This window comes from Bubalus kerabau, chromosome 8, assembly GCF_029407905.1.
Source record: "Bubalus kerabau isolate K-KA32 ecotype Philippines breed swamp buffalo chromosome 8, PCC_UOA_SB_1v2, whole genome shotgun sequence".
Taxonomy (NCBI): domain Eukaryota; kingdom Metazoa; phylum Chordata; class Mammalia; order Artiodactyla; family Bovidae; genus Bubalus; species Bubalus kerabau.
In genome coordinates, this window is record NC_073631.1 from 27,997,482 (window position 1) to 28,013,876 (window position 16,395).

General features: G+C 38.1%; 2 protein-coding genes across 4 annotated transcripts in view; one reads left to right on the forward strand and one right to left on the reverse strand.

Annotated features, from left to right (window-relative positions):
- LRRC72 (leucine rich repeat containing 72) overlaps nt 1–2,690 on the forward strand; it is a 55,708-nt gene extending 53,018 nt beyond the window's left edge. For both annotated transcript variants that reach the window (XR_008717653.1, XM_055589909.1), the window contains 2 exons: nt 1,058–1,085; nt 1,941–2,690. Coding sequence is in view for 1 of the 2 variants with exons in the window: in XM_055589909.1 (XP_055445884.1) it covers nt 1,058–1,085; nt 1,941–2,106 (194 nt within the window). In the remaining variant the exon portion in view is untranslated. The remainder of the gene's footprint in view (nt 1–1,057; nt 1,086–1,940) is intronic.
- A 2,748-nt stretch (nt 2,691–5,438) lies between these two features.
- Nucleotides 5,439–16,395, reverse strand: part of ANKMY2 (ankyrin repeat and MYND domain containing 2) — a 42,731-nt gene continuing 31,774 nt past the window's right edge. Inside the window, exons 8-11 of one of the 2 annotated variants that reach the window (XM_055589916.1) lie at nt 13,740–13,868; nt 11,675–11,804; nt 10,021–10,256; nt 5,439–6,039 (exon numbers count right to left, since the gene is read on the reverse strand). In XM_055589916.1, the coding sequence (XP_055445891.1) occupies nt 10,069–10,256; nt 11,675–11,804; nt 13,740–13,868 (447 nt within the window). In that variant the 3' untranslated portion in view covers nt 5,439–6,039; nt 10,021–10,068. Of the gene's footprint in view, nt 6,040–6,484; nt 10,257–11,674; nt 11,805–13,739; nt 13,869–16,395 lie in introns of those variants that run through there. The other variant, XM_055589914.1, reaches the window with a different exon arrangement.

A 16,395-nucleotide genomic window follows, 5' to 3' on the forward strand; every position in this document is an offset into this window, starting at 1 on the left:
TTACCAACTGAATCACCAGGGAAGCCCAGTATAATGCGGAGTAATGACAAAATTCGAATTCTGTCAGCAAATAAATCTTTTTGTATATGTATGTGAGTGCACATGTATACACACACAGGAGGCTGGAAGCATACATACAAAACACTTAATAGTGATAGTACTGATATGAGGAACTGGAAAGGTCAAAGGGGAATTTCACTTTTTACTGTTTTCTTATTTATATTCATCATAAGCAAAATGTGAGCTTTTTGTAATTGAAAATGTAGACAGTGTCTGGGGAGATCAGCAAAGAAATGGAAGACTTGCACCAGCCACTTGCACCAGCCACTTGTAATGGGAACGATGCCATGAACCCCTCTGCTAAGGCAGTGCCCCTGCTGCCTGTGGGTTGGCAAGAGCTCAGACTGTGGGCTTTGCTGGTCCAACAGGTGTTGGTACATTCCATCACTAGCCTGGCACTGGGCCTCTGGAGAGGAATAAACAAAGCAAGGACAGTCTCGAGAAGATACCATAGGAAATCCAAGCTTTGAGGACTAGCCTTTGAGCTCCAAAGCTAGGGAAGATGTAGATTCTTATGACCTAGGATTTGTTTATTCTGTTTCTTTGAAGTTAATGCCAAGAATCCAAGTGGCTTAAACTGCCCTAAATATTTTTTCCACATTTGGTCTATTAGTCCATTTACAGATGCATGTGTCTATCTGAAAAAGAAAAAGGCTCTGTTTCTGCACATGAGACTCAGTATCTTAATTATAAAAATCCCCACATGGATTCCATTGGTAACCAAATTGATAGAGCACTTTGTTCTCCGTTTTGAGGCATGTATTGTAGTAAAGAATTTGCCTCAAGACATTAGAAACACCTAAGGTTCTGTACCTGAGAGAAAATTTCAGTTTGGGTTAGGCATCATGGCAATTTTGATGAACTGAACTGTTTATCTGAAAGACTGCTCAAAACCCAGAAACATATGCTTTAGACTTTTTCCTTTATAGCATTATTTCATTGTTTTAAAATGCTGAATAAACATTTGAGAAATACTAATTTAGAATTTCTTTTTCAGACTTTGCATTTGCAAATAATGTAGACAAGTAAGTGATTTTTAAACTTTACTTTTATTATCATGTTATTTCATAATTGTGGTGGTTCCCTAAATTATTCCTATTTACCCAAATGAATTTTAATGACTTAAAAAATGACTAACTCTTTGATAGGAAAAATCACACTGTCTTCCTGTGATAAATGATTTCAAGCTATATATTTATATTTGATATATTTAGGGTTTTTAATATTATTATTATAACCTAAAATAAATTAAGAGGTGGAGTGAGGTGGAGGGCGAAGTTAGGAAAAAAATTAAACCTGATATTAAAAATGAAGGTCCTTACTTCTTTTTTACTTTTTCCCCAAATATGTTCAGTGAGCACGATAATATTTTTAACAGAAATAGTTCATAACTGAAAAAAATCTTAATTTATGAATATTGATAAATTTTTAAAATCATCATTCTTTACATTTTGCACTAAGGAATTTTTTCTTTGGTTCAGTCTTGAAAAATATTATTTCCAAGCACTTTTTATAAAATGTAGCATAATGCAGAGAAATAATAACTTTTCAATAAAATGTATATAAGATACTAATACATATCATAGCTATAAATATTTTAATCATTTCATTTAACCACTGACTTTAAACGTGAATGCAAGAATAGTCACATCTATACTGACATCTATTATAGCTGATCCCAAATATGTCCATTGTATTTTTAAAATATACAATAAAAACAGTGTTACTTGTCCTGAAAGTCATTTGTCAGTAGGACTCTAAAGTTACTTGTCAGTGGTACTATACTACAAATAACAGAAAAATATGGCACTATGCCTTTAAATTAAATATGTGTTTTGGTCTAATTGATTTTTTTCCTGACATAATTGCCATTTTTGCAGAACTATGTTTGATGACCCAGAAGATGCTGTTTTTGTAAGGTCCATGAAGCGATCGGCAATGGCTATTACCTCTCTGAACTGGGACACGGTGCCAACACGAGAGGAAAAATACCTTGAAGAGAAAGACACAGGACCTGCCCAGATGCTTACAATCACACTGAGATAGCCCCTGGGGTTTCTAGAAATCTTAGTAGTTTTCAGTTATATATTAAACTTTTCTGTGATTAGCATATTCTTTATTTCAGTTCAGTTCAGTTCAGTTCAGTCACTCAGTCATGTCCGACTCTTTGCAACCCCATGAATCACAGCACACCAGGCCTCCCTGTCCATCACCAACTCCTGGAGTTCACTCAAACTCACGTCCATCGAGTCGGTGATGCCATCCAGCCATCTCATCCTCTGTCGTCCCCTTCTCCTCCTGCCCCCAATCCTTCCCAACATCAGAGTCTTTTCCAATGAGTCAACTCTTCGTATGAGGGGGCCAAAGTATTGTGGCATTATTTGAAACATTAGGATGTAAACAGAAACACCAAGGAAAAATAATTCCTACATTTTCTCTTCAGTTTCTTTTGAAGTTAAACATGGATATAGAAATATATGCAAATTGTTTTAACAAATTTTCAAAAAAATGAACATGTACATGTAACTATCATCCTAGATCAAGAAATAGAACATTACCAGTACTCTAGAAACCACCTCATTCCTGTTACCAGTCCAATGACCAGTTACTACATCATCCTGATTTCTAAACCATGTATTGTGTTTCTAAACATATATATTAGATATTAATATACATTAATATCATTTCTAAACAATATATTAATGTTTTTGAAAGGCATATAAATGGAATCATAGAAGCTGAATTATTTTTTCTGGCTTCTTTTACTCAACATTGTAAAATGGACACATGTTGTTCTTAGTAGCAATAATTCTTTGTTGTGCTCATTGATACATATAGTATTCTATTGTATGACGATGACACGGGTATGACTTTCACTCTCACCTTTGGAGGAGTTTATCAGTTCTGGGTGTGAGCTTATGATCTGTGGTTGGCCTACCCAGAAGCGCTCTATAAGAGGGAAGCGAAAACAGAAAAGTTTTCAGCAGTTGCCTGGTGCTGAGACGCAAAACTGGACGTGTAAGGTAACTCAAAATATATTGCTGATCTTCTCCAGCTAAGCTCAAGAGCTAGATAAAAGCTTATAAAAAGCAGAGCAACATGTCCCCTTACCTGATGGTGCCTAGATATTACCACACTGTACCACAGACACTGTGTAGAAGTGGGGCTGAAATCAAAAGCAAGAGAGGAAAACCTGAGAGGGCGTAGTGAACCGTCGCCAAGAATCTGTGACCTCCTTTTACCTCTGGGCACATAGGATTCTGTGCACAGCTAGAATCTGCAAAGTCTGGTATGGTGGCTGGCAGGTTACAGCTGAGGCAAAGAAAAAGAGAGTTTCATGAGTGGCTGATATAAAGGCAAAAATGATGGCATGTGGCTTCCAAGATGACGTCACAGGAACAATCAAAATGTTTTCTTCCTCTCTCCTTCTCACTTAACCTGCAGGAAGCCAGCTGTCATGACACTTACGCAGTCCTCTGGAGAGACCAACGTGGTGAAGAACTGAGACCTACTTCCAGAAGTAAGTAAGGAAACTAAGTCCTCTGCTGACAACTATGTGAGTTACAATTCTTCCCCCAGACCCAGTTAATCACCTTGCAAGTGGGTCTTGCAGATCCAATTTAAGCCTCAGAGGACTGCAACTCTGGTTGAAAGCTTCCTAACACCCTCCTGAGGACTAAGCCAGAACTGCACCATCAAGCTGCTTCTATTTTTGGCCTGCAGGAACTTCATGAGATAATGCTTACTGAAGCTTCAAGCTGATAAATTTTGGGATAATTTACTATAGAGTAATAGATAATTAATACAATGTGTGTGTGTGTGCTCAATCGCTCAGTAATATCCGACTCTTTCCTTATGGACTGTAGCCTGCCAAGCTCTTCTGTCCAAGATATTTTCCAAGCAAGAATACTGGAGTGAGTTGCCATGCCCTCCTCCAGGGGATCTTCCCAACCCAGGGATTGAAACCGCATCTCCTGTGTCTCTTGCATTGGCAAGGTGGATTCTTTACCGCTGAATCACCTGGGAGGCCCCAAGTAACACAATAACCCAGCCTAATCCATGTTAGAAGTATTTGTTGTAAGTAACGGTATCTTGTAAAGCCTCTGGCAAGCTGAGAGGGCTTACAGTGTGGTCTTCAAGGGTCACAGCATAAGCAGCAGAGAGCTCGTCACTGATCAGTTCGAGGAATGCCACTGCATTCATTCTAGAACTGGGAGCCTGAGCTGAACTCATCATGAAGTGAGTACCATGAGACCCACCAACCAATAATGTTGGGTGGGCAGAGCAACAATCTATTTCAGGATGGAAACAGTGTATTTTGGCTCAGATTTAAGATGGCTCATAAATTGCACAAGCAGTATTACTTTTTAATTAGATTGCAGTAAATGGAGGATGGGGTACTGCAATACTCAGGTTAACCACTTAAAGAATAGTAAAAAAAAAAAAAAAAAAGTTATTTTTAAGCCCACAATTGCTAAAAAGGAAGAAAAATTTATTCCAATTGCAAAAATATGGCTAACAAATTTTACTTAATCGTTTTAGAGAACTAATGGAAATATATATTATTTGTATGAAAAAGATTTGTTTCAAAATGCACTCCTCAATACTGGGTACTTCTGGTTCAGGAATGAAGGCCTATTAGTTCCACGACAGGAAAACATTACATTCAATACCATTTGGAGAAAAGGACAAAATAAAATACATGATCCTTACCTAAATAATCTAAAACTCTACCAAAATGGAATACACAATTGAGAGAGTCTTTAATTAAGTTATTTGCTTCAAAAAACAAAGACCCATTGAAGTGGGTTCGAGAGGAAGCACCTTTATTTCAGGATCCATCACTTGATGTTTTAACTGGGGAAGAGAAAACCCTGATACACAGATTTGTGAAGGGCTGTGGTTCTAAGCTAGGGCTCTGGAATTGGACAATCTAGTTCTTCCACTTACGAGTTATGTTACTTGGACAAGTTAATTTCTATAGAGGCTTTAATTTCCTCTTCTTTAAAATAATAAGTTACTTCAGAGAGTTGCAAGGATTATACTTGATCATGTATGTAACATGTTAAGTAGAGTGGCTTTCTCAAAGTGCTCAATATATGTCATCTATTACAGTTGACCCTTGAACAACTCGGGTTTGATCTACATAGATTCACTTATGGGCAGATTTTTTTCCAATAAATAGCATGTAGCACAGTACTACATGCTCTGTAGTTGACTGAATTCACAGATGTGAAACTACAAATATGGAGGATGGACTGGAAAGTTATACTTGGATTTCTGGGAGGGTGGGCACCCCTAACCCCTGTGTTGTTCGAGAGTAGTTGTGCCCCTTAGGAACTATACCTAGCATCAGAGACTGATGTTTGTGTTCATTCAAAATGAACACGTTGAAATCTAATTCCCAGTGTGATGGTACTTGGAGGTAAGGCCTTTGGGAGGCAATCAGGTCATGAGCGTGGAGCCTCATGAATAATAGGATTAGCAAGCTTGTAAGAGGCCAGAGAGCTAGCATGCCCTTTCTGCTAGTGAGGACACAGTACAGTGGCCCTCTGTAAACCAGGAAGAAGACACTCACCAAGAACTTGACCATGCTGGCACCCAGATCTTGAACTTCTAGCCTCCAGAACTGTGAGAAATAAATGTTTGCTGTTTAAACCACCCTAACCCATGGTAACTTGTTTTAGTTGCTCAAACTAGGACATGCAGTCTATTAGGGTTCTTCAGAGATACAGAATCAACTGGGTACATGCATATTTACAGAGAGCAATTTATTTTAAGGAACTGCCTCATGCCATTGGTGCAGGCGGGGCTGGCAAGTCCAAAATTTGTAGGGTAGGCTGGGGTAGACTTGAAATTCAGGTATGCTTTGGTGTTTCAGCTTTGAATCCAAAATCCACAGAGCAGGCATTTGTTTGTTGGAGCTTATTTTTGCCTCTGATTGTTGTTTCCATGTTACGGGCTTCTTCTGCCTCAAATCTGTGATATATGAGGCAGAAAGAAAACACAAAAAACCAATATCATTGCCTGGTCCTGAGAGGCCTAGCCCGTCTGCCTTCTTCTGTTTGTTTTATATGTAATGTCCAGGGTTTTCAGTCTTACTTAGGAGGAGGAATAAGGAAAAGTATGTATACACTATCTTCCCAGAAGTGTTCAGATTTTTTTAAAAATGTAGCTGAACTAGTTTCACTTGTGGCTTCTGAGTTTAGTGTCATATTTAAGAAGGCCTTCTTCATGCCAAAGTCACTAAGAATTCATTCATGGTTTCTTTTGGAACTGACAATTTTTTCACATTTAAAATTAGTCATTTGGCATCATCCCTGAGATTAGGTAGGTTTATGTAAGTGTATTAATTTGCTAGCTACACTGCCCTGAACTGATCAATTACATAGCTACCTGATTCATCGCAGACAAATTAAGATCACCATTCAAAAAGAGACCTTTATTGATTTATAAAACTAGAATTTTGTCTTTAAAGGACATAGAAGCTAGGCTAGAGCCACCTTCTGGAGGGAAAATCTGTTTATCTGCTAAAGTATTCAATCATTTTTAGCAGGAAGAAGAAAGTTGTTTTTACGAAATTAAGATCTTGCTTTTTGTCCATGCAAATGATGCTTTAATATTATCACAGCTTACATAAACATTATTAATTTCTATACAACTGCAAACAGATATGCTTTTCCAAAATAAACATTAGGAGACGCAAAAACACCTTGTAGTGGTAGCTTCTTTTCCAACCAAAATGGTAACTGTGATCCAAAACCTGACCTGCCTTTGTACTTTTTCTAAGAGAATCTAATCTCAAAACTTTCATGTGCCTTCATTTTCCTTTTAATTATATTTATATACATTTAACTTTTGAAATTTGATCCCATTAAGTTTTTCAAGGAGGTCTTAATAGTTCTTTGCTTTTGATTTATAGAAAGCCAGATGAGAAATCTGCTCACATAACCAAACAAAGCAAACCCAGTGTGGACCATATCAGAGCCCAGTGAATTCGACACCCTTCCCTCCTTGTTTCCCTCTCTTAGCTGTATCTACTCAGTGGCTGCTTTCTCCTAGGTACCTCCACATGTCAGCTTCTGAACTGAATCCTTATAATTTATGATCATCCCAAGGGAGAAACAAACAAAAACCCTCCCTCTTTGGCTTCGGGAAGGTAAAATCGCTGAGAGGTACTCTGATGGGCCTCGTTGTGGCCAAGGAAACAGGTCACTACTGATGGTTATAAAACTGGGCGACTAGGAAGACATCTATCTCCCACTCAAGAAGGGAAGTGATTTGCTTCAGAAGCAGGGGAGATGGTCCTGAGAAGATAAAAACACTGCAGAACTACTTCAAGTATTTCTGTTATGTTTAATATCCAGTAATATTAAAACTCGAGTAAACTCATAAACATGATGGATGGCTAAAATCAGTCATCTTTTTAAGGGCTGAGGGGTTACCCACCACATCCTATAAAATAATGGCTTGTCTACAGAGCTCTACTATTATCTCATGTCTGCAGAGAAACTACAGCAATGCTAACATATTAAGAGTGTACAATGTTGTAGTCAAACTGCAGACCTTGCTGAGTTCCAACTCTGGACTTTTGGATGATTGAGTGGGCCTTTTTAGACTTTAACGTACCTGTGCTGTGAGGGGATAAAAATAAAGCCTAATTCATGGGGTTGTTGTGAATATTAAACAAAATAACTTCAAGATACAAGTAGCTTTCAGTGTTAGCTATTATTATTACCTAGTTGGTAAAGAATCTGCCTGCAATGCAGGAGACCCAGGTTTGATCCCAGGGTTGGAAAGAGCCCTAGGAGAAGGAAACGGCAACTCACTCCAGTATTCTTGCCTGGGAAATCCCAAGGACAGAGAAGCCTGGCGGGCTACAGTCCGTTGGGTTGCAAGAGTCAGACACGATTTAGCAACTAAGCCACCACTGGGTCAAACAGCACAATCCAAGTTTTGGATAACCCATTGGCTAATTTAGTATTTTATTATATCAGCTCTGAGTACAAGACACTACAATAGTAAGACTATTCTAATCCTTTAGGTCCTGTTTTTGAGAAAAGTTTCTTGATGGCATATTGAAAATAATTCAATATGGTGAAAAAAAAAAAAAGAAAGGGTAGCTGGATGACCACCTGTTTTGATGGTGCTATAATGGAATCATCTATTTTTGGTTATTTATGACAAAGAGAGTACCATCAGAACCAACCTCATTTTTCTTAAATTCCATTTTCTAACCAACCCTTCCCTGAAATATATCTATAGAACTTTTGATACTGACATGGCTTATATCTGAAGTCCTCTTTGTCCAGCTGGAAAGTTACTATTAGTGCGAGCTGTAGCTGTGTTGGAGTTCTGACTCATATTAGCATTCATTTCGATAAAGAGAAAATCACCTCTATCTTGCCACATTTCGATTCTCCTCCTCCCTTTGGCTTTTTCATAACCTTTCACGCTATCCAAAAACAGGGACCATGATGATACCACATACCCAAAAAATAATTAAAATCAGGGAACTCGGGTTAAAAATTTACTTGTAGAAGAGGAAGGCCTAAGAGGACCATTTTTCTAGTAAAAGATAAACTTTTAGCATTGTGTGTAGATTGAGGGATTTCAGTGAGAGAAGGGGGGCTTGTCATGATTCACAAGTGCAGGAAAAATCTGCCTGTTGAATTCCTACCCACTTAACCCTAAACAGTGCTTTACTCACAAGAAGGCTTCCTACAGCAGCATCGTACAGGGTGTACAGAAGATGTGCGTGTTGGGGCTGGGAGAAAAGTAACTGAGTGTAAGGAAGAGAAAAAGCAGCAAGACAGAAGAATCTGATCAGTGAAGTGAGGTGAGAATTCTTGTCATACTGATTTACAATTGTGAATATTAAAATAATTATTACTGTGTTCTTCAGTGTTTCCTAAAATGTTTTAAGTTCTCTAATATTTCTTTACCATTTGCCACCTGCTAACAGCAATAAACTATGAAAAAAGATTTAAATTGGCTCTATTAGTAGGCACAATTTATTTTACAATCAACACAAGGGAACTTTGAAACACAGCACTATCTTCAAATCTCACTCTAGCTTGATTTAAATACTCAGACACTAAAAACTGATGCCAGCACAGCCTATAAAGGACAGTTATAAATCAGACAAGTTATATAATCAGACAAATCTTTCATGGACAAGAAGAACCCCGTGAAAAGCTTATAGGAAGGTCACAGCCTTTCAAGTGGAAAATGGCACATAAATCAGTTTTATAGTAACTGTGGACACAGTATGTTTAGCCTTTGTTTAACCAACAATTTCATCAAACATCTTTTTTTAATGCACAAGCTGAGATAACTGTGGCTATACCTCAGTTCCTCCTGGGGGATTTGACATTTCTGAAGGTACAAATACTGTAGATAAAATGTCACTGCAGGAACTACATAAAGTTCAGTCTGCTCAGGATAAATTCTATAGAAAAGTACAATTAGCTGAACTATGTCAGAGCTCCTTTAACATGTAGCTTTTCTTCATTTCATTGCATCTTAATAAGTAGCACTTTACCATAAATGCTATTTATATAAAGCATTTTATTTACATATAAGTTATGATTCTAACTACCCATCTCTGTGGCTATAAAATTTTTCTTTTCCTGAAAGTCTCCTCTCTCCTACAACTCTTCTGCTTGCCTCTTTGTTCCCAAGAACATGTATTTCTTTTTTAAAAGGAAATTTATTTTCCTTTGAGAACAACTGCTGGGGAGCCTGCCTCAGAAAGGGAATAGAAATGTTTCTCCTGCATTTTGAAGAAACGTTTTTCTCTCCAGGAATCTCTGTCCTATTATAGAACAGAATCGGTATGAAGGGCGTGGTAGACAGGGTCTTGTTGGAAAGCACGTATTCTGTGAAATGTGGAATCCCGCCACAGTGCCAGGCAGGTGTGGAGCCAAGCAGGATGCAATCATGTGAGTTCCCAGCTACCTGCCAGGTGAGGACTGTCTGCGCTTGCTTGGACACTTGCTCTAGCCCTTACTCCTCAGACACCTGCGGACCTATGGCAGCCTCCTGTAAGCCTTCCAGCCCAGCATCACTCTGCAGAGATTCTTTCTCGCCTTCCTCAGAATCCTTAGGATTGTCATTCTCTTGGCAGATTCTCGTTTCAGCCTCCTCCGGCTGCTCTTCACCAACACAATTAGAATTGACATCAAGTTTGCTATCTGATAAAAAGAAGAAGAAAAAAAAAAGTCATCTGGCTCTTACCATGTGCCAGACACTCTTCTAAGTGCTTTGGTGTATTAAATCATTTAATCCTCATAACAACCACAAGGGGGAGTTTTCTATTAGCATTATTCTTTTACAAATGGGGAAACAGAGAAGAGAGGGGGTTTGTTAACTTGCTCATAGTTGCACAGCCAGTGAAAATAGGAGAACTGGCATTTGAACTCAGGCCTTGAAATCAGGATTGCAGACAAGCAAAATCCACATTTGAATACAGCTTTGCCATGAATTAGCTTGACATGCTTGGTTAGGTAAATGCCTATCCAAGGCTGTCTCCTTATAAAGTGGGGGATAATAAAGCCTATTGCACATTTGTGGAGAATAAAGGAGTAGAATAGTGTGTGGGATGGACTGATGTCTAACAACCAGGAGGTCTCATCCACTGACAACCCTCCCATATGGCTTCTTGAGTATGTGACCAGCCGTTATACCCTGCTTTCAACACACAGGATATAAAGGTTTGGTCCAGCAAACAGAAGAAAGCAAGACAGTCAGAAAGCCTGACTGTTCTATTAATAATCTATTTATACCAGTTTATTTGGTATGAATGCAGGCTTGTACAAATCATCTATTTCCATTAATATGTTTCTCCACCAGGTGGCAAAGGGACATGGTCCTTTGAGGAATAGAGATGAGCAGCTTAGTATCAGAATCACCCAGGTAACCTTTTGGCAACCTATCACTTCCCGGAATGTGTGATACATATCCTATATCCTCTGGGGTGGGACGTAAGAGTGTGGGCGTTTCTCTTCTCCAATATGTGAATCATTGCCCAAGCTCAAACTCACTGTTTCTGATGAAAATGAGTCATACATTTTATGAGGGAAGGAGAGGAAAAATAATATGGAACTCACTGCCCTCACACTTGTGGAAAGTTAAGCTGTGCAAGTTAACTTGTAATTTATAAATTTACTCCATAATTTTACCTGCAGTTTCATAATTAAGAAAGTTAAAGGCTTCCAATCTTAAAATCTTCACGTAGCCATTAGGGGAAATTTAATTATTTCCTTATTCAAAGACCTTAAAATCCTTTGTGAGCAAAATATAAGTAAATTATTCATTAAGAGTCACATGGCTCCAGAGTAGTCTCATGAATCACAAAGTAGAAAGGGGAATAAACACCATTTCTCAGAATTTTATGTTTTTCATTTTCTAGTGCTATCTAGGCTGACTATAGTCTGTACATTATCCCAGAGACTCAAAAGAAGGATATATTTAAGTGTAATCCTGATGTTGGTTAACCCCAGTCTTCCTTGGTTCCCTGAGAAGACGCAGTTCCTGTGTGTCCTGTGTTAATATAATTGATCCTTCCTCTTCCTACTGACAAGTATTACAGTCTCGGTTTTTATACACTTACTGTTCTCCTCTTCACTCTTTGCCTTGGCAGCCTCCAACTGTTGCTTCTCATAAATGTCCTTGAGATTCTTACAGATTTTCTTATGGGCAAACCAGTGTGTTTTCTGGCAGGTCTGATCACAATATATTACCTGAAGGCAATTGTAGGTTTATTTTCAAGAGGTGTAGTCACATGATTTTTCAATTACAACATTAAATCAAGTACTGTGTAAAAATATTAACTTTCTAGGCGTCTCTGGTGGCTCAGAGGGTAAAGAATCTGCCTGGAATGTAGGAAACCCGGGACTGATCCCTGGGTTGAGAAGATCCCATGGAGAAGGAATGGCAACCCACTCCAGTATTTTTGCCTGGAGAATGTCATGGACAGAGGAGCCTGGTGGGCTACAGTCCATGGGCTCACAAAGCATCGGACATGACTAAGTGACTAACTCCCAATGTGCTTTATTTTAAAACCATGATGTATGAATGTGTATTGTTTACCTTTTCAATTTTTAGCTTACACTTTTTAACAACAATGGATATATAACACATGGTCTACCAAAGACTCTAACATATGATTTATTTAAGAGACTTCTGTGTACCAGAATTGATATGGTACAAGGACAAAGAAAATACAATTGTTGTCCCAGAGGAAGCTAGGGCAGGATGGGGCAGCACGGATGGAGGCTAATAATTAACAACATGATTTATATCCTAGAACAGGACGTCACAGCAATGGGAACACAGAGGAAGCAATGACTCACTCTAAATTGAGGGAGTCAGTAGACAGAGAAACAGGAAAGAAGCATTCCAAGTGGATGGAATATCTTGTACAAAAATGCAGGAATAGGAAAGTGAATGCTGTGTTTAGGACAGCAATACATTTGTGTAAATAGAGCTTAGATTTTTGTAAAATTATGTGCCAAGCACTGGGCTAGGATGTTATACATAGAAGGTATTACAGACTATATTAGTGGCCCCAATTCTTCACTCTTCCCTGCACCCATACATTTTCCCATGTGACTTCAAAGTTCTTTGCTCTGAAGGGGAGGAGAATTAACTTTAAATATAATCATGCAACTTGTTTTGGCCAGAGAAATGAGACAGCATGGCAATTTCAAGGCTGGACCTCAAAAGACCTTGTATGTTTCTACTTGCCTACTTACAGCTCTACCATCACCATGAGGACATGTTCACCCTGGCCTGCTGGTCCAAGAAGGATGAGAAACACATGGAACAGATGTGCCCCAGCCAACCACAAACATGAGGGGGAAAAAAGACTTGTTTTAAGTAATGAATTTTGGAGTATTTTTATATGTGGCCATACTTCATCATTATAGATGGTCTCATTTAGTTCTCACAACTCTAGCCCCATTTCACACATAAGTAAACTGAGGCTCAGGGAAGTAAGTAACTAAAGGTAATGAAACTGGAAAAGAAGTTTCTAGCAGAACATGACGGGTTACAGAAGAATATGCTGAAGAATTTCAGCCTTAAAAACAATAGGAAATTAACATGATCTATAGGGTAAAGTGAATGTACAGATGCATGCATGTGGGTAGTATCTGTATGTGAGAAGAATCCATTCAGATATGTTCTTTATAAAGATAATTCTGGCAGAACTTGGTAGCGGTACAGAAAGCTTAAAGATTGGTGACAGTGAGAAGGGAGTGAGAGCTTTACAAGGAAGAGCTGATGAAGAGAGAGTAGTTGAGTCAACATTGGAAGATTTAAGACTGCATATTTATGAATTGTTGTAGGTTCTCATATATGCACCAGTCTCAGTCCCCTGTGAATAAGTTTTCTCTTGTTTTCTCATAACAATTCATTCATTCATACTCTCTTTTTTGGGTGTGGTCAGCATAGAAGCTGGGCAACATGTGAGCTGGACAGAAGAGGGAATAGAACTACATGTATCCTATAGCTCTTTTTCAAAATTATTTTAAAATATTAGATTCAATACTTCATATCTAATATATTAGAATTTATTAGAAAACAATGCCATTACATTTATAGAATATTAAAACTCAGTTACCAACTTCGATGAAATCTAAACCAGATGTCAATGAACTTAACTTCATTCTTACCATTTTGCACACTGAACATCTTTTACTTGCTCCTTTTTCTCCACAGGTAGTGCAAAATTCAACATCCACAAAACCCACCTGACCAGTGATGGCTTGGGTAAGCACAGAGAATGCAGTGGGATCAGAACCCTAGAGGAAGTAAGAAGAGAAAAAAAAAACTCTGAAATCACCATGGACAGACTACAGAGAAGGCACTTCGAGAAAAAGAGACAAAAATCATTAAGGAGAGAGACAACCTGCACAGACTTTATGACACATACACCTTTCTGAGGACACCTTTTTCTGCACCAAGTACATGGCAGGTAAGTCGTGGATCCAGATGTTGAGAAAGAAAAAATTTGGCTCTATTCTAGAATAAATGTATTTTTCAACTGGGATTATTCAGTAAGCATACAAAGATTTCAGATATAGGACAGTGAACTCAGAGTGGAATTTCCTTCTGAGAATTAAGACAATATATAATACATATTCTGAGGGACAATTTATAGGATACATCACAAATGTTTATCATAATTCTTAAAAGTTTAATGCAACTTAAGTGTTTTAAAGAACTTGTCTATTTAAAACTATTTACTTGATGTAGATCCACAATTCTAATAGATAAAAATTATCACCTTTATCACTGAAATGCTCCAAACTCTTAAGATTAAAGAGCTATACGTGCGGTTGCATTGTTATTAAGAAAAACCAAAAATATGAAAATTATACAGTTATTGAAAATCAGAGTGGCTTGCTAAAGAGGATTTATGAAATTTCTTAACAGAGGAAATTATAAGGGCAAATATTTATCTGCCTGGGGTAATGCTATTAAGACCTATTTAAATATTTATCTGCCTGGGATAATACTATTAAGATCTACTTAGAGCAATTACAGGGTATGGCGCTATCATACCTATTCACAACAGTTCTTGTTTCTGAGTTTTTCAAATTTGCTTCTTTATTCTTAACTAAAAATGTAGAAATGTTCATAATTTATATTTTTATTTACTTTTCCTTTCTAAGAGTATTTATTTTACCAGTTATACATAACAAATAACCACCTTAGAACACTGTTTTACACGGGACTCATTTCAAAACCACTTTACTCCTCCTGAAAACAAATAATTACGAAGTTTCTTTTTAGTTCAAGAGTTAAGAATTCTCTTTTGGAATGAAGATAATATAACAGTGAGGAAAAAGAGCTAAAATAAAACCTCAGATACTAGTTACAAGTTAATAATTTCATCAGGAATGAGAATGGCTATGGCAGTTGTGCTGAAATGATAGTGTATCAGATAGTTTGTTCAAAATTCAGATCTATCTATACTTTCTAAATTAGAGTCTCTAAGGATGTGGTCCCTGTACCTGCATTATTACAAGTGATTCTGAAACATACTAAAAGTTTGAGAATTACTGGTACCTAAATGTTTTTACAATTACATGTTCAAATATTCTTTTCATAAACATGACTGAGACAGGGCTTCCCTGGTGGTCCAGTAGTACAGAAATCTGCCTGCCAATGCAGGAGACATGGGTTCAATCCCCGGGCTGGGAAGATCCCAGATGCCTCGGAGCAACCAAGCCCGTGCACCACAAATAATGAGCCTGTGCTCTAGAGCCCAGGGCCCACATGCACCGCAACTACTGAACCCCGCACACCCTACAGCCTGTGTTCCACGACAAGAGGAGACACCACGATGAGAAGCCCGTGCGCTGAAACTAGAGTAGCCTCCATTATCTGAAGAATATCTGCACAGAATGAATGTCTATGGCAGTTGTGCTGAAAAGAGGGTGTGCATCAGAGCTTGTTGAAAATTCCTGCAACTACAGAGAAGCCCTTGCAGCAACGAAAACCCAGTGCAGCCAAAAATTAAAAATAAATAAATAAAAATTGAGGGGGAAAAAAAAATCATGACTGAGACATGTTCAAAATCTTCCCCAAGATGGGACTTTGGGAGGAGTCACAAAACAATGATATTCTCACAAATATATCAGAAGTAAAACTAAAATATTTTTTGCCAGAAGTATGGCTATTAATGTGAACTATTGCCTCAGAAAAAAAAAATTGATGGTACAGCAGAGTAACCATGTGAAATCTTTCTTGTCACAGTTGAGTGATAAGAATTCTTTCTTACTATAGAAAACCTTGTCATCTACTTTGTTAAATATGTATCCTATAAAATCAGAGACCTTAGCTAGCCTTCCAGAAGTTAAAATATACACCTTCAAATGATAAAGCAAAATATCTTTAACAGTCTCATGTTACAATGCTTGAGCAGCATTTCTTAAATAGAGCTATGCCTCACGCTTCCTGCTGAACTCGGTGACAGGCAGAAGCCCGAGTTCCACGACAGGCAGAGGTTTGGGCTCAGGCACTAACACTGTCAGGAAATACCACAGGTGATCTTCATGGCAGCCGGCCGTGAGAACTACCATGTCAAGGGACAAGGTTAATACTGCTTCAGAGGCTTCTGAACGTGCAGAATACTGGAATCTGTCAAGCAGTCAGCAGTGGCTATCTGGGACACGCACAACCACAAGCACGGCAGATCAAGTCTTCAAGACAGCAGAAGTTTTTAAAGAGAGAAATGTTTCTAAAATGCCTTAAACAAATATTATCTTGATTACTGATGACTCAGATCACTAGGATAAACATCAGTCAAACACCATACTAACT